At 39.9% G+C, this 22968-nt stretch overlaps 2 protein-coding genes across 2 annotated transcripts; both read left to right on the forward strand.

Moving 5' to 3' along the window:
- Positions 1–1537: 1537 nt before the first annotated feature.
- Positions 1538–7685, forward strand: slc35f6 (solute carrier family 35 member F6). Its single transcript, XM_070926119.1, has 6 exons — positions 1538–1614; positions 3617–3689; positions 4078–4249; positions 4657–4872; positions 5093–5203; positions 6102–7685. The coding sequence occupies exons 1-6, from the start codon at positions 1538–1540 to the stop codon at positions 6587–6589; spliced, it is 1137 nt and encodes a 378-aa protein (XP_070782220.1). The 3' UTR covers positions 6590–7685.
- Positions 7686–17038: 9353 nt separating this feature from the next.
- hlx1 (H2.0-like homeo box 1 (Drosophila)) lies at positions 17039–20499 on the forward strand. The gene is made up of 4 exons (XM_070926229.1): positions 17039–17507; positions 18058–18237; positions 18384–18568; positions 20173–20499. Exons 1-4 carry the CDS (start codon positions 17039–17041, stop codon positions 20497–20499), a joined length of 1161 nt encoding a protein of 386 aa, XP_070782330.1.
- The last annotated feature ends 2469 nt before the right edge of the window (positions 20500–22968 follow it).

The following is a 22968-nucleotide window of genomic DNA, read 5'->3' on the forward strand; positions in this document are numbered from 1 at the left end:
TTCTCACTTGTAGGTTTTGAAAAGCCTAAAATTGACCTCATACGTGCTAAGGGACAGCATCTTCATGGAAAGTGGAGTGCATGTTCTAATTTTAAGCACTGTGAGGCCACAGAGGGGATACTGTACTGTGGTCCCACTTTCAAATCCAAGATGGTCTATGTGGTCTTTAACTCCCCCTGCTGTTTTTCCATGATGCATACATCGTAAACTCCCAGTTTATTTATCTGCAGACATAAAAACAACTTGATGACAAAACAAACAATGTACCACTGAGTATTTTAATTGCAACAACACTGACAGAACTACTGCCAGTATGATGAGACTGCAGACGTAACTATTGCATTTTTCCACATTAGTTATACACTTAAATTCTCCGAGCAGCAGTTTTAGGTTAAGATCTGGTAGGGTCTGAGTCCTGATCGAAGACAGTCATACTAGAGATTTTTGCCTGCATAATAAAATCATTTACTGCATAAAACTAATTAAATTTCAATTGTACACTAATAATATTTAGATGAGTGAAAATAAATGACCATAATGTCCATTTAGTAGCTATTCTGGACCTGTTGATCATGATCTTGGTCAACAGATGCAGTTTGTCATGGAATTGTCTTCAAATTTCAATTTTCTTTTAGCACTGTCAGAAATTAGTGGAAATGTGAACATCTACAATTCCATGACAAGTGGACAAAGGTCGTCTACTGATGAAGATCACGTGATATGATCAAAAGCACCAGAACATCTACTGAATGGACAGCTTTCTTCTGAACTACTGCTTCTAAGGTCAAGAATGAACTTTATACCTCGATCAGCTTAAAAGTAGGGCAGTAGTAGTAGTAGTTACTTATTTTCATATACATTGAACTCACAAACACAATGTAACATTGCTTTTATTAAACTGGCAATGATGACAAGTACAGTTGTTCTACTTGGATAACACCATCATTTATTTCTTTCACTGAGTTTTGCTCTTTTTTTCTATCTAATAAACTTTATTAAACATTGTACATTTTACAAAACTATGTGCACCTTAGCCAGGAGGTACAGGCTGGCACTACAGAAGAGCAAATGGAGCATAACATATACAGGATTTCCACAAAGGTTGTAAATAAAAGCGCAGTTTTCATATCCATTCATTCATTTTTGGAGAATTTCGTTGCATCATACCCTTTTCAAATACAGGGAATAAGCCTGGATTTGATGAATTTACATCTTTGTGTGTTGAATTTGGCCATTAGAAAAATAATAATTCTAAAATATTACTTTGATCGTACTTCTTGTAAACAAATATTTGGTGCCTTCATTGATTTTCACTTGTACCCTCATCCTGCATGGTCTGTTCCGTCATTTCCGACAGGTCATGAATGCAGCGTGTAGTTTGCGCAGCGGTCAGCTGACTGCGCTGTCATGTGGCGTTTACAGGCAGAGCAGAGCGCACGGAGAGAGAGAGAGAATAACAACCTGGGTCTCTTTGAACAGAAAACAACTTGGCTGTCGTCTGTGCCTGGTTTTGTTGGTCCCATTCACACGTCCAAACATGGCTTGGACAAAATACCAGCTGTTCCTTGCGGGACTTATGCTCACAACTGGCTCCATCAACACATTATCGGCAAAGTGAGTAGATTGAATTATGTTTTTCTACTGGTGTCATGTGTTTATAGTTAAAGAGGGTTTCACTGTAGGAGCTAAAACAGAGTTGGACCAATGTTTCAACACAAAATGTGAATGGCCGTTAACTGTAGTGCTTATTACCTGATTATTTAGCTAGCTGGTTAATTGAGCTAGTTGGTTTATTACGTTTTTGTTTCAGAGTAACGTTACTAGCATGTAGTTAATCCACTTGTAGTTGTAGCTACTGTATCTACTAGCAGGTAACGTTAGCTGCTAAATAACAAGCTAATGGCTTGTTAGCTTGTTAGCTTCACAAGCTGCTAATATAAACATCGTTATCAGGCTGTTAGTGTGATGAGATGCTGCAGTTTCCGTCTTTGTCAGGGAGCTGATGTGTGTGTGAGGACAGACATTTCTATGTTATTGACAAACCTGATAAGATTGCTGCCAGGAAGCACCCGCTGATGGGATTCAAACAGGTTTATCTAAAGTCAGATGTTACAGTGGCTAATGGTAGAGTAAAATAAATAAATAAATAAACGGAGTCAATGTCATGGGCTACCTGTGTTTGATGGGACATGACTCAGGTTAAGTGACAGACTGATTGTAGGTCACATGTAAACACAGAAGCTGGCATTAAATGTTAGTCATCTTATATGTTAGGGCTGCATCTAATAATCATTTTCATCATCATTTGGCCTCAAAAACATCCATCCACAATCCATTTATCAACCTTTTAGTCCTGAAATGACTCCTCATATATTTCAGGGCTGCGACAAACAACTATTTTCATTAACAATTATTGTTCTTCTTAATTTGATTAATCCGTTGGTCTTTGAAACATCCAAAAATAGTGGAAAATACCCTTTTACATCTTCCCAGACCTCAAAAAACCTATTCAAATTGCAATTTACAGATATATACAACTGTACAAATCCTCACATTTGAGAAGCTGGAATTTTGTATTTTTTATTGATAAATAACTTAAATGATTTATTTGGGATGTCTTAATTGTTTCAATATATTTGAGTCCTCTTCCATTTTTTGTCTCAATAGGAAGAGTTTTCAGAAATTCAGCTATTTTTACTTCCCCAATAATCTGTGATGTCAGCTCTGCTGTCTGACACGCACTTCTCTGTCCTTTTTGTGGGTCTAGTCAGCTGAGCGAAAATCAAAGGTGCATGCTTTGTGTCGACATAGTGTGTCAGATAAAACAAGCCAATACAGCAACTAACAGGTAAAGTTTCACTGCAGTCACCTGAAACCTCCTCGCTGGTTTAAAGCCCTGCAGCTCAGATCAGTTACAGTATGAAGGTTGATAGTTTTGGTGCAAGTTCCCTCTGTCATTTCATGCAAACATGTACCATATGAAGATATTTAACACAAAACACAGTGACTACTAATAAACAGGACAGATTTGAACCAGTCAACAGGCCCAGTCTAGTTTACGTCTCGTATTGATGAGCTCAGATGTGGTTGCATTTGAGGGAAGTGCTGCATCATCACCTTTCAGGCCCATATTCCCTTGTCTTGCATTTTGAAGCAGACAGGACGCTCACATGCTGATCACGCTGCCTCTGACTCTCTGACTATAAAAGTTATACTCAACTATTCATTAACTTCAACTTTGTCAAATCATATTGTCTCACTGTACAATGTTTTTATGTGCAGGCGCAGCGAAACAAATTCAATGAGAGCAGCAGAAATCCTCTTCACACTGCTGTTTGTCAGTTGGTTGCTCGTCAAACGCAGGAAAAATGTGAATTAATCCAAAAAGAGAAAAGTGAAAACTAGCATATATTATTATTATTATTATTTATTATTTTCATTATCAATGAATCTGCTGATTTTTTTTACTACATCACTTGTTTGGTTATGGGAAAAAGTCTAAATAATTGCCCATTAATTTTCTGCCACTTCACTGCTGTGTGGGAAACCCCTCTCTCATTTTTATGTTTTCTATGTTGTAGTTAAGTTGTAATCAACTTGCCTTCTTGTCTGACAGATGGGCTGACTTGTTCTCAGCAAAGGGTTGCCATGATGACCCTAAACACACCTTCTCCCACCCATTTGTACAGGTAAAGTCATAAACTGCGAGTGACAGGAAAGGGAAGCTTTCTTGGTTCTGACCAAAATGTGTCTGTGCCACAATTATTAAATACTGTCAAAAAACTGGCATCAAACTCCTGGTTTGAGATCAGATAGTTTCTGATTTAAATAAACATTTTGGTTTATTTTAGTTTAGCTTAGTTCTGACACAGCTGCTTGTGTTTAGACAACATTGGACTTTGAGAAGCTTAGCTTCTTTTATTAAATGGAAAACTTGTTTATATATTCCTAATACTTAATATAATTATCAGTAAAACAAATTGTTCTGTTGTAAAATCCAGTCAGTGATCGTCTTGTCAACTGCTGTTTCCAGTCAGAAAAGTAAATTAGAGTGTGTGTCCGTGTCTCTGTGTCCAGGCGGTGGGCATGTTTCTGGGCGAGTTCAGCTGTCTCGCTGTCTTCTACATCTTACTTTGCCATGACAGACGTAGCCCAGAGCCCAAGATGAACCCGGGCCAGACCTTCAACCCCCTCCTCTTCTTCCCACCCGCCATGTGTGACATGACGGCCACCTCCATCATGTATGTTGGTGAGTGACCTTTACCCTTTACCTTCAGCCTTTATCTGCTAAATGTTCACAAAACTGATGCTTGTTTAAAGAGCTCATTTGTTGTTTTAATGATGTTTTTGGTCAAACATGAGCTTTTGAAAGCTTTTGTCTGGATCTATTCTGCCCCTCAAAGGTCAAATGTAATGACAGTGAGACAAGTCTCTGTGGTTCAGCCAAACAGAATAGATTATCTACTTCTGTTTAAAGAATCCTTCCATCAGGAAAGGAGATAATTAAGTCAAAGATGATATTGTTTTTCTTAGTGGTATGCAGCCACTTTGTTGGGCTGCATGGATTGTTTGTTTATGTGTCCTGGAAAAGAAAGCATGTATTCAAAGATGTATAAAATTAAATTGTGTCCGTCCTGTGTTTTTTCCGGTGTCCAGCTCTCAACATGACCAGCGCCTCCAGCTTCCAGATGCTGCGCGGAGCCGTCATCATCTTTACTGGTCTGCTTTCTGTGGCGTTCCTGGGGCGACGCCTGGCACCCAGCCAGTGGTTCGGCATCCTCACCACCATCCTGGGCCTGGTGATCGTGGGCCTCGCCGACTTCTTCAGCGGGCACAGAGACGACACACACAAACTCAGTGACATCATCACAGGTAAGGTGGATTTGACTTATTTTGTGTTTTAGTTTTTGCAGTAATCAACTCTGTATTTGATCCATGGTGTTGCAGGACAACAACATGATGATACAGTAGAGGAGGAAACGTGTCTGCTTATCAAATCTATAAAATTAACCCTAACCTCTGTACAACATGAAACTACAGTACACTGAAAAAGCTGTAAATAAAACATGACTTTCTCGCTTCTGTCCTGCAGGAGACCTTCTGATCATCATAGCTCAGGTCATTGTTTCCGTACAGATGGTCCTGGAGGAAAAGTTTGTCTACAAACATGATGTCCATCCTCTTCGGGCTGTTGGTATTGAAGGTACAGCAGTTGTTCATCTGCAGTTACATGTAATGTGTGTTGGAGGCATTTGGTTTGTGCTCTTGCAAGAAACTTTTGACCTAAACCTTTTGATATTGCAGCCCCTCAACACACAAACACACAAAAAGGACACAGAAGTACACAAGTAGCCAAATTCCTGAACTGCCAATGTTAACAAGTAAATAATGAGGAAGGCAAAGGTCAAACGTCAAAGAATGACGGCAGATAGACTCGTATTATCATCGTTTTCCAGCAGGTAAAGATAGAAATATCTATAATAGATATTATATAGATATTTCTATATATCTAATGTGTAGAGTATTAGATATCCTTTAACATAATTAGATTCACACTATATGCAAAAGAAGAAAGTAGGACCTTCTCACACTTTCTCCACAGTGTACAAAGAGCCATTTGTATCAAGTTATTGCCTTTAATAATAGGTCAATAGTCAGGATCCCAACAAGGAGCCACGAGAGAAATCTGAGGGTTTGCAAGATTAATAACAAGCGAACAAAGCAGCAAGACCAAACCAAAGTTATTCTTACTTTTTCAGACTTTCCTCTCGTCTTTTTCTTGTCCTCTCTGTCTTTTGAATAACTGAACAATAATAATAATAATATTAAACTTTATTCATGTAGCACTTTTCAAAACAAAGTTAGAAATTTGTATAGTAGAATTAGTATAGTATTTTTTTAGTCAAAATAATTTTAGTAAAATTAGTATAGTAGAAAATAGTAACAAAGTTAGTGTTTCTGATTCTGATTCTGAAAGTGCGCCAAAAGACAAAATATAAATGGTCATTTAAACAGTTTGAAAGTTATACAACATTGAGCAAAAGGAGCTACTTACTGAACCACTGTTACAGGTCATATTGAGTTCTGCTCTCTGTGTCCAGGTTTGTTTGGGTTCTTCGTCCTGTCGCTGCTCCTCATCCCGATGTATTTCATCTACGTCGGTGACTTCAGCGACAACCCTCGGCACGTCCTGGAGGATGCTCTGGACGCCTTCTGTCAGATTGGGCACCAGCCTCTCATCCTGCTGGCTCTGCTGGGCAACACGGTCAGCATCGCCTTCTTCAACTTTGCCGGGATCAGCGTCACCAAGGAGATCAGCGCCACCACCCGCATGGTGCTGGACAGCCTGCGCACGCTCGTCATCTGGGCCGTGAGCCTGGCGCTGGGTTGGGAGCAGTTTCAGGGCCTGCAGGTGCTGGGCTTCCTGGTCCTGCTGCTCGGCACGGCGCTCTACAACGGACTGCACCGCCCCCTGCTGGCCAGGATACCGTGCTGCGCTGCACTGGTGAACAGAGAGGAGGTGAACGGCCCAGAAGAAAGAGAGAGACTGCTGGGTGACGGCAGCGTGCAGGCAGGTGACGAGAGCTAAGACTTGTTAACAGTCGACACGCTGAGCTCAGACGGCGTCCCAGCGTACTGGACTGTCTGTCAAAGACACTGCACCTCTCATGTGTGCTGCCAGGGATAGTCTCTTTTTAAATATTTGTTTTGTTCACGCCTCAGATTTTAACTGACCTCACTCAATGTTGTAACATGTGGGAGTGTGCACACTCTCTGAAAGGAATAGTTCCACATTTTGGGAATCAATCGGCTCATGTAACTCTGGGCACGAAAGCGAATGAATGTTAAACTATTACTTCACGGACGGTAGTGAGGGCAGTCTGCAGGAGCTTTTCTGTTAAAATGTGTTTTTTTAAGGGACTGGTTCAGTTTAGAAATGGACAGTTTAGTTGTGTCCTTCTGAAACAAAACAAAAAATGATGTGTAGCCAGTCTCAACATTTGCTCCTGACCCTCTTACGTATTTTTTATTTTTAAAAAAGAACCTTGAACTGACTTAGTGTTAAATCACTGAATCACAGGTTTATGAAAATGACTGTCACACAAGATGAACGCCAACATCTTTTTGAATTTTGAAGCAGATTTTCTTCTTTGTCACATTGTTTCTGAGAAGGACTTTAACATCTGCTCAGTCTTGTATGCACATTTTATGCAGGGCGATCTGTTTTAAGAATGGGTTTTTATTTTGTAAATGTTGCTGACTGTGTAGTATGATTTTGCCAAATGTGGATATTGTGCACTGAATGCCAATTTGCTACCGTGTGAAGGTACAACAGAGTATTACAGTAGCTCAACATTTCCTTTGTAATCAGACTGCAGTCATTTTTTTACATCTCAATTTAGTTGAATAATGTTTGCAGAGAAGCAGTTTTACAAGAAAATATCTGTATATTTGATCTCTAATTTGTGTTGATTTATCTGTACATGGACGTGTGTTAAGATGCAGACCTCCTACACAAAGTGATTTGCACTTGTTATTGTAAATCCTTCTCTGTTAAGTTGTCTAAGGCGTTGGCCGTAACGTACACTAAGAAAAAAGGGAACTGTCATTAAATCACAATTGCTGAATGGTGTAATGGCTCTTCACTCAGGCCTGCAGAAAACTGCAGTCTGTGGATATGATGTAATATAATGACTTAAAAATATATACACTTCTGAAACAACCCAGAAAATCTTGAAACATGTTTGTGCTGCGTGATTAGGTAGGTACAACATCGTGTTTAGAGGTGAAAGAAGTTGTCGACAGAAAGATCAAGTTATCATCACAGTTTATATGGCAAATATTCTCTGTTTCCAGCTTTTCGCCTGTGAAGAATGCTGATTTGTGATCTGTGCTTTATAGCTTTGTAAATCCCAAATATCTTTGGGTTTTGGACTGTTGGTGGCACAAAACAAGATGTTTTAAGACATCATCGTGGCTCTCAGAACTTGTGATGGTCATTTTTTTTACCATTTTATGACATTTCCTATACTAAAAAAATAATCCACAGATCAATTTAAAAGAAAATAACAATTGGTTGCTTTTAGGCCCAGGTGTGTTCTTCTTAATACAGTTTGTATAGTGTTCATTATATCAGTATATATTATTATCATCAGTCCTGTATGAGATCCATCCAAACTGTATTAAGGACAGGACTGATGATAATAATATATACTGATATAATGAACACTATAAAATTATGTGTTTTAAGTGAACATATGTTAAATATACATGACCATTAACATTGGCTCTAATAAGGTGAAACTTCAGACAAAAAAAATACCAGCCCAGTGAAGTGACCGCCCAGTAAAAGGGTCCAGTGTCACCAGTCCCACCAGTCTCAACACCAGCAGCTGACACCTGCCTTCGCTTCCTGAGTCGACCCAACATCCTCCCCGAAGACCGGCCTCACGCTTTACTGGAGGTCAAAGGTTAAACCCGGGAGTCCCCCGAGATCCACACACATGACCCCGGTCCAGCTCCGGGAGCAGGATGAAGGAAGATGTGTTAACTGACCAGATACACGCTGATTTGTATTAATTAACCACATTAACACACTGATGAAGAAGTTATTAATGTCATTGCAGATTAAGTGGAATCAGCAACTTTGGAACAAAACCATAAATTATCGGTTGTTTTTATTTACCTGTGTGAAGAGTTACGGACAGATTTATACAAGGTGAAAGTCATTTTAACGAAGAAAATGATCACCATGATCTTATCTATGTAAAGTATGTCATTAATTCATTAACTAGTGGGCCGTTGGCTGTATGGAAGAGAACCATTGTGGGTCCTTCTTTATTTTTTTTGTTTTATTTTATTGTATTTTTGATTACTTGGTTATTTTGCTTTATGTGTCAGTCCAAAATCAACGTACACACACACACACACACACACACACACACACTGCAGCCCAGTTTGGACTCTGTCACAGTAAAACACAACATGACCGCTAGATGGCGACGTTTTGCTAAAAACTGAAGCGCAGCTCGTCATTGTGTGCGTCTGGTTTTGGTTATGAGCTGCTACCTTGACGATGTACTGAGGAAAAAGGACATTACATTAAGTTGTCTACAGTAACAGTATGGCCATAAAGCACAGGGACTCTGCTGTAAATATATATTTAAATATAAATGTTTGCAAGTAAACTTGAAATATGCTGAGACAATATCTTGCAGGATTAGGTTGCTCACCACAGACCATATAGAAATATTATACAGGCTAAGGAGTGTTTTTCTTTAAGGAACAGTCTGAATTCAAAAGTTGAGCCAATTTTATTTTAAATGTTAAGCTTTTGCTTAAAGCCAGTGTGTTCATAAAGCAGATAAAAAAAAACACAGATGTGAAGCAAATTCCGTTTTATGGAAATGTGTTTATAGCGCAGCTAGAGAGTTGGATCAAGATCTGCAGCCTCCGACATAAAAAACTAAATAAAGTAAGATAAGCCAAAGGAGCGCAGAAGACGCTCCTGGGACAGCGTGGAAAAACATTTCCAGTAGCTGTTTTCTGGACAAATTTGTCCCGATGCGATCTGTCCTCCCCTGAGACAAACTGACCTGCTGTTAAAAACCCAGAGCACCAAATAAGCCTGTGAAGCCCTGAGATAGATAGATAGACAGAAATATTAACTAAAGAGCACTTCAAGGAAATCCCATTCATTTTGGTTCTATTTTACTTTTTTATTTTTCATCTAACACTCCCAGTGCAGAAATAGGCTTTTTAAAAAAAAAAAAAAAAAAAAAAAAACATTTAATACACAATCATAATGTAGTTTTGAATATAATTGTGTAACTGATGTGCGGACACAGTCTTGTGTGCAGGAGGGTGAACCTCTCTGCTCTGCACCTTCAGACCTGCGGCTGTTTGGAGTTTCTCGGCTGACGAATGGCGTTTTTCCGCCGCTGCGCAGCCGCGGATTGACTTCGGGCCGAGCTGTGAACTATTACAGCTGCGGGTTGAGATGCTCTGCTTTGCATCTCCTGAAGTCATTTTAACTCTGCAAGCACACACATGCTCATCTGTAGCTTTTTGCCACATTATTTTGTTGAATAAAGACATTTTGGAACCAGGTGCACAATGCAAAACAATTAGAAACAATTACATTTTATTTTAGGTATTGTCTGCTTTCTTTTCCCCTCGTTAAATGGCTGCACACTCCTCAACTACGCATGCTCACTTCTAGGATCACATTTTGCACTTAATTAAAAAAAGATATTTCAAACATATCTGACTTAAATGTTATGTTTTGATGTTTTTTGCAGTGGTTATGCTCCTCGGGACAGCTCGCCACCTCTCTGCAGCAGCAGGCCTAATGGTTTGTTATTATGACCTTTTGTGTTTCCATTAGTCTCTCCTCCCGCGCTGCTTACAGTACATGTGATTTAACCGTGTGTACATTTGCACACTGGAGCTGCAGAAGGGCCCCGAACCCGCCGCACAAGAGGCGACTTTAATCTGTTTTAATGTAAACAGATGGTTTTGCTCAAAGGCACCGAGTCACCATCATATTTAAAAGCTTCCATTAAAGCAGCTCCTTTAGGTTGTTTACAGCGGAGGGCAGGCTGGGGTGAGTGTGATTAGTCTAGCACTCCAATGTCCAGCTAATGACCACTTAATGTTTTAAACTCTGTGCAGAGCTGAGAGGGAAAACTGCTACCACAAAAGGAAACACAGGGCTGTGATGGGATTTATGCTCTTCCTGTGATCAGTGGAGCCATTCTCAGTGCGTCTACCTGCAATATTGTTAAGTTAATAAAGAGAAGTCCTGTCATTTGGGTTATCAGTAAGTTATTAGTGCAGAAACGCATTCATTTACCACTGAGAGTTTACAAGTCATCACCTGTAAGTCCACACTGAGCCAGTGTGACACTCATTTTAGAGGCTGGAGAAACACTTCTCCAATCAACAGGCAACTCCACATCATTTGTATAAAAATCAACACCTACGGAAAGCTGAAAACAGTAGAATTGATGTGGTTTCTCCTGTGAGAGTTTCAAGGTTGTGTTTGCTGTATGATTATTTCTCTGTCTGCAACTTGCCTTCATACAGAAACAAAAGCAGTGGTGGAATGTGGCCGAGTACTCAAGAAGTATTTCCATTTTATGCCACTTTATGCTTCTACTCATTTACATTTCAGAGGGCAATATTGTACTTATTTGTACTGTATTTGAACTCCACTGCATTTATTTGACCGATATAGTTACTTTTCACAGATTGAGATTCCATTTAAAACACATATACACTCAATCGTACTTTAACTTTTTGCCTTGTGACTTCGTAGTTGTTTGCATTTCCACCAAAGAGACATTTAAACTTCTCAGATGGTTTATTTGAAAGAAAATCAAGCAGTTTGAGGTAAAATCATCCAATATTTCACAAAAAAAACATTGGAGAAAAGTCCAGAAAACAAATACAAATGTATCAGACCCTTAGGTTGAGAACCACTGCACTAAACTACAAGTTAAAATGAGCTCCACCTCGATCAGCTATGACAGTAAAATGCAGCTGTAATGTAATCTATGTATCATTCGTCTGTAGAATGAGTACTTTTACTACTACTGCTCACTCATATTATTAGCAGCTACTTTTTTGTTTAATTGCAGATTTATTTGTAGTTTTTTCCTATCAAAATGAAAACCACATTCAGGGAAATTAAATCAGAGAAGGAGGGAGAACATTTTGTCACTGGGGGGAGCTGCTTGTACATTTAGTGCCTTCACAGGCTCATTAATGTTTCATGTAATATATGTGGGAATAATCACTGTTTAACTACATTGAACATATGGGAAAAAAATATCCATGTAATATGTATCGGCTCGAAATAAGAAATAACAAAAGATTTTAGAGCACATACTTCAGTACTATTATATTGTATAGTACTTTACTCCATTTCGGAGGGAAGTATTGCAGTATTTTACTATCTATAATTTCACAGCTTTAGTTACTTTGTATATTAAATTATACACCACTTATATAGTCCAAGGTATTGTAATGTATATATTGTATGTAGCTTTTTAATGTCACCGCTCTCATTCTTTAATCTTTTATTTATTTATTTATTTCAAATATCTGTTGTCTTACTTTGTTGCTTGTCTCTTTGCTGCTGTAACACGTGGAAACAGATTTATCTGATCTCCCTCATGTTACATACAAAAACTTTATTAAATCAGCTCCACTGCAACAGTAAAATGATATGTACATAATAATGTGACAGTAATATTGATTAAATACTAAAATGTACAATAATATAAAACTCACAGGGGCCATTTCATGCATGCATACTTATGCTTTTGATACTTAAAGTATATTTTGCTGATAATACTAAACTGTATGTACAGTTTTTAATGCAGTACTTTTTACTTGTAATAGAGTATTTTGACATGGTGGTACTGTCCAGAATGACGCTTAAGGTGAGCAAAGATGAGATAATGGAATGAAGACATTTGTATTTTACTGCTAAGAACATGAAGCCAGTCATGTTTCATAAAAAAAATACACAAAGTAGAACAAGACAGAGCCAAGCAGACGTTTAAACTCCTGCATGCAAATTAAAAACCATCTGAGTTCATCTCCACCTCAGAGAGAGTTCAGTGAAATATATTGGATGTGCTCAGGATCACATAAACGGGGACAGTCTTGTTTTGAAGTGACTTTAGACACATCCCTCACCCCCCCCACCCCCCACCCCTCCACCCCTCTCTGTGGAAATGATGGCAGCGTGCCATACAGAAGGCTGTGTACAATGGCCCAGGTCCCATTAAATCTGCGAAGGTTCCTTCCTGAGGCAAACATTGCCAGAAATAGTAATCTTGGCTTGGAGCTGGAGTCTTACAGAGGGGGAGCAATAATTCTCAGCGTAATAATGGAAATCATTTAATTCTGTCCTGCAGCCTCTGATCCAGCAGAGCTACAGTCCGAGGTGCTCATTCAGTTTTCCTGCGCCTGATAAGGCTTCCTGAAAAACACACAGCGAGCAATCAGGCAACAACAATGGGCTCCGTCAGACGCTTTAAACTTCAGGTAGTCGACAGTGCTCAGCAGCACGGCTTTCTTTTCATCCACAGTGAGCATGTGTCTTAGAAATGCTTTGACTTTTCATTTTGATGCTGTTTGTTTAAGCTGTGATTAGCTGCAGAGTCTGTAAACAGCTGCTGCCTCCTCTGAGTTGATTCGGCAACTAATCAGTCTGAACTAGTCATCATTTCTATCATGATTGAACAGGGAGGTGGCTGTTAGTTATCAGGGGAAAATGATAATCACATCTCTGTCACAACAATAATATATATTATATATATATATATATATATAATATTTAGTCTTTAATAAACACAAGATTTTCAGAGATAATAGCAGGAAGAAGATCATTTATTTAAGTCCCACATTCAAAAGTACATAAGTATTATCTGCAAAATATACTTAAAGTACTTATATATTGTAAGTATATGTTGTTGCATGTGACATTATTAGATAGTTAATACTGATTTGTCAATTCCTAAGCAGCATGTTACTGTTCCAGCGTGTTGAGGTGGAGCTACTTTTAACTACTTTACACACAGTTACTGTACGTAGTTCAGTCCCGAGGCCCCTCCAGTAGGTCTCAACATAAATCTGAGGTGTGGCAGAAAAGAAGAAAAGAAAGTACTGCTACATGGTTCGTATAAAATGTTTTGCTTCTCTGCAAAATCTTGGATAATTTTACCCATTTGGGCCTAAAAGTTATCTAAATAAAAACATACTAGAAGTTTAGCAATGCAATTTATATGCTTATGTTTTTGTGTGTAAAGTCATAATCTGAAAAGTAACTAGTTACTAAATCAAATAAATGTTGTGGAGTAAAAAGTACTTTACTTGTTTCGCTCTGACATGAAGTATAAAGAAACATCAAATAGAAAGATTCAAGTACAAATATCTTAGAATGGTACTTAAGTACAGTACATGAGTATATGTACGTAGTTACTCTCCACTACTGAATGCTTATCTATGAAGAGACAATAAAACTGGAAAAACACAGTCATGAAAGTACTAAAACTATGAGGTGACTGACATTTTATCATGTCCAAACTACTTCAGCAGAAGAGAATCAGACTCTTTTGAGGCTGGATATTGACTGTGAGATTTCTATTGTTGAAGACAGACTCGAGTCTCGAGCACTCGCAGTCCTCTAACCAGAGACAGGAGTTGCTGGCACTGGCAGTAATCCCACCTGCCATCATTTATACAGCTCCACAGAGGACCGGCTCGGAAAAGGGAAATAAAGGTGAATAATAGCATCCAGCAGGGCTCTGGCTGAAAAAGTAATATTTCAGTTTTTACGAGTGATTTGTGGATCAAACGTGTTTCTTTTTTTTTTTTTGAATATTAAAGTTTCAGACCTGAATTTTTCTACAGTAAATGGATCTGCATTGATAGGAGGCCAGAAGCAATCAGCAGCTTCAGGTTTATTCATATGTACATTATAAAACTACACTTTGTGCTGCAGGTTTTGATGCAGTGAAATGGCTCTCTCCTCTTAAGAGCACAAAAAAAATCAAAGTGCTGGGTGCATTAAAACACACACACGATATAAAAACAAGGGTCATTTCCATTGAAGGGGAATTTAACAACAATAACGGCATGAAACAATGTAATTAGATGTTTAGCTTCTGGTAAATCCTGATGTTTTCATGAGCACACTTACCTTCTGCATCCTCAGTCTGCAGTCTTCACTGCGATTCTGCCCTGAAAAAGAGATCATCTGACCGAACTGCAGAAACCCTCAGCTCGCTGTGTGTGTGTGTGAATACTCTTGGTGTTAAACTTAAGCCGCTCTGCAATTCATTTTATGTGAATGTGGATAATAAATTAGGAATAGAAGTAGAGAAAATGCACCTTTTAGAGCAGGAAACAAGGATGGAGTCTGTGTTACAGCATGTGGAGTGGCTCACACTTTATCTCACATGATGGTATATTGTTTACATCCTACTTTAAAAGTTGTTTCTTTCCTCCAACTCTTTTGTCTCTTCGGGGGACTTTTAAATCGACACTGAAGTAAATGAAGAGATGTTTTTTTCCACAAAAAGGTGAAGGGAGTGGAAGGAAATGAAGACGTGTGTGCTCCTCTGACATCTTTAAAATCTGAATTAATTTAATGAATGTTTTGTTCTCACTGCCCCATTTCTTTCTTTCCACTGTAAAACACAATTTCCTTATTTCTTTTGCATGATTAGCTGATCAAGGCAGATACACATTTCCAAAACAGCAAAAACATTTATTTTTTTTCAACTTAACCAACAAATGCTCCTCTGCACGAGGGATTGATATCATACTGTAGCTGAAAAAGAACAAACCTGAGGCTAAATTTATCCTCCCTCCCACCTCTCCCTGGTTGCAGCTTGTTATTGCAGTGCCAGCGCCTGTGCGTAAAGGCTGATCTGGGGCCTGTTTTTGAATGCTTCCCACTGAAAAGAAAAGCTCATCAGCACCTGAAATAACTCGAGGCGTGCTGCGTCTGCCACATCCTCTTCCCTGGATTGTTTTGACTGCATGATGGAGGGCAAACGTTAAATCTCATTTCTAATTTTAACCCGGAAAAGTGTCACTCGAAAACAGCATGATAGGAGGCAGTCAGGGTCATCGGCCCTTCCGCCCGCATGAATCAAGACTAAATGAATGCGGGCTTCAGAAGCCATTGTCTCAACACATGCAAGAGAAACATGCGATCGGAGAGTTATTTTTGAGGGGGGGGGGGGGGGGGGGGGACAAACAGTATCAAGGCAGGACAGTGAAAGCGGGAGAGTTCATTTTAATTGACAGTTAAAAAAAAAACTATAGAAAGTATATAAACTCACACCTGAACCCGATTCTAAAAGTTATTATTGCAGATATTAAAAACGTGTTGTTTTAGGTGAATGAAGCCAAACTCACGTTCAAGACGCCGCGGGAGAAATCGCAGAAGCATTTTCACGGTTTCAAAAATAATACTGATTATAAAAATCTCACTGGCCGGGACCCAGCGTGTGAATCTTGAGGGGCCTTGCGGATGAAGTATCGCCTCTGAAGTTAATTGTGTTTTGGTTTTAGAGGGGAATCAGTTTCCTCTGTTTATTATGAGCATGGGGACGGATTTGCGTCACCGTGCAACTTGCAGGTCGAGATAAAGTTGCACAAATATTGAAAAAGGGAAGTTCTAACAGTCATTATAAAAGTCCCCCCCTCTGCTCCGGAAGAAATAAGGATTTCTGCTGTATCCTAAAATACTGAAACAGGTTCTATTTTGGGGCCAAATCTAGCAGGAATATCCGCTCATTTAACACGAATCACAGCCCATCAACAACAGGATGAGCGGGAGCTAATAGAGGCGCTCCTGGGCGGGGGGGGGGGGGGGTGATTGCACCGCACGTCCATCTTGTACAGTTAATTATTGAACAGGTATATATTACTTTTTTTTTAAATTCTTTTACATGACCTTACTTTTTCTTTTTTTTTTTGCGGAGCAATATGGGTATTTTGTGTTGAAGACTGACAGATTAAAGACTTTCTTGAAAATATTTAGGTCCGCTGCACATGTGCTCGCCTCAGGAGAGAGATATCGTTTATATCCAAAAGGAAAAATCGAAATTAGCATGAGAGTCCACGCATGTTTTCGTTTTTAGTGCGGTGATGGGTGGCTGTTCTCTTTAAGTGATCAATCCATCATCTCAGGATCAAAATTGCTCCGAAGTGTGTGTGTGTGTGTGTGTGTGTGCGTGCGTGTGTGCGTTACACATCATCCTCATTTGCAAGGGCGTGATGTGAGCAAATGCAAAACATCCATTGGCTCAGAGAGCAACCAATCAGTGTCAGCGGAGGAACTTCAGAGTGGAGCTTCAGGGTTTGGATTTCAGAGTTGGGAGAGCGATTTTGGCACTGACACAAAGAGGACGGTCATCTATCCCCCTAAAACGCTGCCCCTGCTTTTTTTACATGCCTGTCCGTTCATTCCCTCTTCTGACAAACAATCAGACGCATTAGAGGCGGCGGGATGTACACGGCCGGGCTCAACCCGTTTTACGCGTCAAACTTTAGTCTCTGGTCTGCGTACTGCGCAGGGGGCTTCGCTGTGGATACGATGAAGAAACCCTCGTTTTGCATCGCAGACATTTTGCAGGCTGGAGATGCAGAGAACATCCCGGGGTCGTCGGCCCTCATGGTGCACATGGGACACCACCACCACCACCACCGCGCGCAGCAGCAGCAGCAGCAGCAGGGGCACTCCGGCGGCTCGCCGCTGCGCCCTTCTCCTGTCGCGCCGGAGCCGTCGGTGTACGGCGCGAGGGTGAGTCCGGCGTCTCCTTACCACAGACACGGACTACAGCTCACATCAGTCTCCAGAACTGCGTTTAACTCCCAACAAGCCCCCCCGCCTTCAAGCAAAGACCTCAAATTCGGAATTGATCGGATATTGTCGACAGACTTTGATCCAAAGGGCAAAGACAAGTCGTCATTAAGAGGTGAGGAGAGATTTTATTTCACGCTGAGTTTACAAAAAGATATGTGGCGTTTATAGAGAAGCTTCCTGTCATGTCAGCCAAGGAAAACAATAAATAGGGCTGTGTTTTATGGCCTTTTTAAGATAATATCACTGAGGAAAAACAAGACTAAATCATGTCCAAACTTTAGAAACTGAAAGCAGCAAACTAGCAGCAACTATTAACTTTTCATGTGTGTAAAGTCACCTAGCAGTTTATAACACTGACAGAGTTGTTCACAGAGCAGTAAGAGCGCACATACACTGACTCATAATATGCACTTTAAGGAGTCCTGTGGGGAAGCTCTCTCCTCTTTTGCCCCCCCCTAACCAGAGAGGTCAGAGGTCAGGATCAGCTACAAACAGCAGCCATGCAGCTGGAAGTTTCCTCAAACACACGCTTGAACCCAGGCTATGAATTTGCAGGATGGTTTCTCTAAAAAAACAAGACCATCTTGCCCCCCCAGGTTGCCTGTGTGTCATTGCGATAACCCTTTCCTGACTGAAGCCCCTCATCTCTCGCTCTGTAACAGATCTCACATCCATCGTTAGCTCGAACCGTCAGTCAGGGATCCACATCCCCGTTCAGCCTCCGGCCAGCCAGTACTTCTCCTCCATAGACCACGGGATGAGCGACGCGTCCTCCATGATGAGTTCACTAGGCAGCAGCAGCAGGCAATCAGGCCAGCATCAGTTTCAGGACACCTTCCCAGGTAGCCACCACATGTAGGACTGTGACAGACAGGAAACTGGCCCGTCCAGCTCTCTGTTTGGAGGTGTGAGACACCTGCAGTGAATCTTCCTCCGGTTTCCCCTCCTCCTTTTTGTTTGAACCGCATGTCGCTCTCGTGTCTTTCAGGTCCCTATGCTGTCCTCACAAAAGACACCATGCCACAGACGTACAAGAGGAAACGGTCGTGGTCGAGGGCCGTGTTTTCAAACCTGCAGAGGAAAGGACTGGAGAAGAGATTTGAAGTACAGAAATATGTCACCAAGCCAGACAGGAAGCAGCTGGCTGCGATGCTCGGGCTGACAGACGCTCAGGTAAGAAGCAGCTCCAGAGGAAATTTAACCTGTACGGGTTTTTATATTTGGATTACACCTTGAATGATTCAAGGTTTTACAAGGTTTATTGTCTACAAAACAATGGTTTAAGAAACAGCTGTCCTTTCAGACAGGCCTGCAAAACAAATAAGAAAAGTAAGTGAGCAAATGAACTGAGATTATATTTTCTATTACTATTATTTTGTCAGTCCATCGATTTAACTCCATTTTAATGTGATTTTATTGTTGGATGATGATGTAACTATATTGTTCACTGTATGATAGTGTGAGTGTAAACATGTGTTAATTATATGTATATGGACCCCAGGAGGAGTAGCTGTTGCCAAGGCAACATTTGGTGGGGATCCAAATAAACAATAAAACAATAGGAAACCTCAGGGCCGTAGCCAGGATGTTAGAAATACTGGATTCATGAGCCCCCTTGCCCCCCTTAGAAAAACGATTTGGATTTTGTCATATTTAATAATTTGGTTTTTATGAATTATATTTCCTGTTTATTCTCAATCCCCAACATGGCATGTCAGGTCTATATGCAGGCTTCTTTACTCTTTCAGCTTCTGAAAATACTTGAAACAGCCTATAAAATACCTACAGTGTGACAAGTCAGCCGCAGGTTGCTAAAACCCCAAATTCCCAGAAAACGTTCAGTGGACAACGACCTCAGTGTCCTCAGTGGCAGCTCTCTTTCAAACCAATGAAATGACATGAAATTAAAATGTGTGCTTCCATATTTGAGGGACAGTTGAGGTCACATTATTTAGGTTTATAATGTCGCACATAAACCTGAAGGAACTGTTTTCCTCAGAAAGATTTTTTTTATATATACAAGAAACTCACATTTGCAACCTGCATGATCGTTCAGACAGATTCAACTCAGAACTTTGTATTCAACATGAATGAATAATAATAATAATAATAATTGACAAAAGAGCCTAAGAGCTCCAGATCCAGACCTTTAATTGAAGTTGGCAAAGCAGCATCATGACTGTATGGTGCAACCTGATTGGCTGAGACACGTCCCAGTGAATGCCAAATCTCACCATATCTTGAACAACACCTCACAGTTATTGTTTACATCGCTTCAGTCTGAAACCTGCAAACGTCAGAGCCACCTAAACTCACCCAGCAACACGTCAACATTAATGAAAACTGACACAGATGATCTTATTTCATTAATATTACATGTTTTCCTGTCGTCTGATGGTTTTTAATCAACATTTCTGCACTGGATTTACACTTTTTATGCTGCTGTCTTGATCAGATCTCCTTTTGGAAAAGAGGCCGCACACCTCAAGGAGACTTATCTGGTTAAATTAAATGTTCCTGGACACTGGTTAGCTTTTGAAAAATGCCTATATTTCCTCACAACAAGGGATGGAAAGAGTAAGAAAAAGTCATGATATCCAAAAGATTTAAGAGAGTGTGAATTAGACCTAATGTGCCAAATTATTCATAAGACTCTGCTCAAATTGTACCTTTAAATTGAAAGTAAATACAGGGACTCTGCAAAAAGGCTGCAGCTGTATGTCACTGTATTAGGTACAGGAAAAGTCTAATCTAACAGTGTGTGTGTGTGTGTTTAGGTGAAGGTGTGGTTTCAGAACAGACGCATGAAGTGGAGGCACTCCAAAGAGGCCCAGGCCCAGAAGGACAAGGAGAAGGAGCAGCCGGACAAGAGTGCGCCTGAGGCCGGCAGCAGGGAGTCCAAAGAGCCGGCGGAGTCCGAGTGCGAGAGCGACGGCGGCAGCGAGTGCGAATCCGACGAGGCTCCGGAGGAAAACTCTGACGGACACTTGGACGTTTCTGAGCTCAACAAAACCAGCGTGATCATGAGCGGCAGCGGGCCGGCGAGCAGCGCGGAGGCAGCGGCCACAGACACGGACACGCCGGCCTCACAGATACTAATATGAAGGCAGCGTGTCCATTTAGTTAATGAACTATTAAAGCGTGTTTTTGTTTTCTTTTTTTTTTTTATCTTTTTGACAGAAGAACGACAGTGATGTTAAAACGCACCTGGAGAGCCAGTGTCCTTTAAGTTTCATTCCTGGGAACAAAAGTGGAGCAACAAGACTTTAATATTTGTTCATTATGACACATTTCAGCCCAGACACGAGGAACAAACGTCCCAATTAACTTGTGACTTTTATTAGGTTTTGTCTCCGTTTGTTTGTTTCCCCCCAGTCTCTTCAAGGCTAGAATGATACTTCCAATTTAAAAGCAGGACTTCCGGCCACCTCCAGTGTCTCCTTACTGTCGTTTTCCTCTCAAGAGCTTTCGCGTGCATCATGTTTCCCCTCATCTGAAGGAAATATGCGGTTGTGAATTTTATTTTTAGGTTCTGAACCACTCGTCTCACGTTATAAATGAAATCTCAGAGCATCACGGCAGTGTTCATGTATTTTTTGGTCTGGATATATAGATGTGCTATTTTGTTAATAATAATTTGCACTGAAAATATTGTAAATAAAATGTTTGTTACTATGAAAAATCGGATTACAATGTATTATTATTATTATTGTTATTATTATTATTATTGCAAGTTTCTCGCTTATCAGGAGTCAGTCATTTATTTGGAGAGGAGGATACAATTTTGTTGTGAATTGATTTTAATTTAGGAGTTAAAAATAATACATATTCTTAATTTATTTTATTTTATTATTGTTTTTGCATTTAAAGTAGGAAACAATAAAAGCCTGCAGCTGCAATAAATATAAACAGGAATTCAAGGAGAAGTTGCATTCACGTAAACATGCAACAAAATAAAAATACAAATTTAGTGGAAATGGCAAACTGAGTTTTAATCCACAAAATAAATATCACACGCAATTTGCATATATGTAGAAAAATAATTAACATAATTTTCCTACAGGAGTTTGGTGTGCCACAAACTGGTTTTACATTTTGTCTAATATCATTAAAAACAACAGAATATTGTTTTTATAATTACCTCACCAACAACATCAAAATGCATTAATTCATTCAAATTAAAACGAGGAAAAACTGAGCACAATTTCATTAACTTGGATCAATGGACAAAAAGTCTGTACAGCTGAGCGGACCAAACCTCCATGATAAATGTATACATCTTTAGGCCTCCTCCTATAAGCACATTCATGTAACTCAGTGACGTAAATTTCTCCAGAGGACGCTGCAGCTCTGGCAGCACAGAAAGCGAGAGAAGAATTAGAAGAGAGAGAAGAGAGTAATTTATAGTTTGTATACATTTAGTGGCTCCAGATAGCAGCGACGACCCGGATGAGTATATTTTATGTTTCCAGACACAGATACAATCAACATCTCCTCCATTTATAGTGCTGCTCATAACCTCCCTCTGCAGCCACTATACCAGACTCCACCTCAGATCTGCTCTTTTTTTATTATGACTAAAACAAGAACATCATGCCGCTCACTGACTAACGTAAGAGGACAGTAGAGTGTTGAAATGTCATTTCCCAATCAGCCTCTCCATGATGGTCAATGGTGACTGTTCAGAATTGATCAGATAGAAGAAATCCACATTATTGCTGCATCCAAACCCTCATGTGCACCACAATTAAACTGTATAAGAATGTTTAATGACAGGACGTAATGACACACTCCCTCCCTTTACATGTCTATTAAGTCTACCTGTGCCTGTCAGAGTAATTATATTTTATAAGAGCCCCATAAATCTGGAAAAACCCATGATGGCTTCTCCTCTAGACCACATTTTCATTGTCATTCCTCAAATTAAACCAAACTTTTAAGCTAACTGTCTGCTAACTTTAAGTGTCTTAACAAAGATCAACATGTGCAGTCATCATAACTGTCAGATTTGTTGCCTAATGTTAAATATTTGTGGTGCGAAAACATGATCATTTCCCAGAAAATTCCGACTGAATAAGTGTTTTCCAAACGCAGCTGCATGAAGGTTGTGTAAGATGAGAGGTTTCAGTCAGGCTATTGTTTATTAATGTGTGTATGCATATATGCAAGAGCTCCGATGGCTCAAACTGGATGTTATACATCATTTTTGGGTTAATCTGTAACAATCTGATACATATATATCAAGAGGTTTGTTGATGGAAAGATGAGCCTGATGGAGTTTGGTGCAGCTTTCACTCAAGTTTAATGAGGTTTATATAAAATAAACAGCTTCACAATGCATCCGAAGCACCAGTGGTGGAAGAAGTATGCAGGTTTACTCACGTAAAAGTAGCAATACCACACTGTAAAGATTATTATATCATATATTTTTACTCTAGTAAAATAAAAGCACTGGAGACAGAATTTGCATTAAAAGTAAAAGTACTCATTATGCAGAGCCGTGCGGGATTTTAGAAATACTGAGGTCATGAGTCTCCCAACGCACCCACCCAGATTATTTTAACCAGTTAATG

Source organism: Enoplosus armatus, chromosome 19 (assembly GCF_043641665.1).
Source record: "Enoplosus armatus isolate fEnoArm2 chromosome 19, fEnoArm2.hap1, whole genome shotgun sequence".
In the NCBI taxonomy this organism is placed as follows: Eukaryota; Metazoa; Chordata; class Actinopteri; order Centrarchiformes; family Enoplosidae; genus Enoplosus; species Enoplosus armatus.

Bases quoted from the DNA above. Each gene is read 5' to 3' on its own strand.
- hlx1 (XM_070926229.1), top strand. From the start codon at position 17,039: ATGTACACGGCCGGGCTCAACCCGTTTTACGCGTCAAACTTTAGTCTC. The intron at 18,238-18,383 runs GTAGCCACCACA...CGTGTCTTTCAG, and splicing joins GTTTCAGGACACCTTCCCAG to GTCCCTATGCTGTCCTCACA. The intron at 18,569-20,172 runs GTAAGAAGCAGC...GTGTGTGTTTAG, and splicing joins TCGGGCTGACAGACGCTCAG to GTGAAGGTGTGGTTTCAGAA.
- slc35f6 (XM_070926119.1), top strand. From the start codon at position 1,538: ATGGCTTGGACAAAATACCAGCTGTTCCTTGCGGGACTTATGCTCACA. The intron at 3,690-4,077 runs GTAAAGTCATAA...CTCTGTGTCCAG, and splicing joins TCTCCCACCCATTTGTACAG to GCGGTGGGCATGTTTCTGGG. The intron at 4,873-5,092 runs GTAAGGTGGATT...TCTGTCCTGCAG, and splicing joins ACTCAGTGACATCATCACAG to GAGACCTTCTGATCATCATA.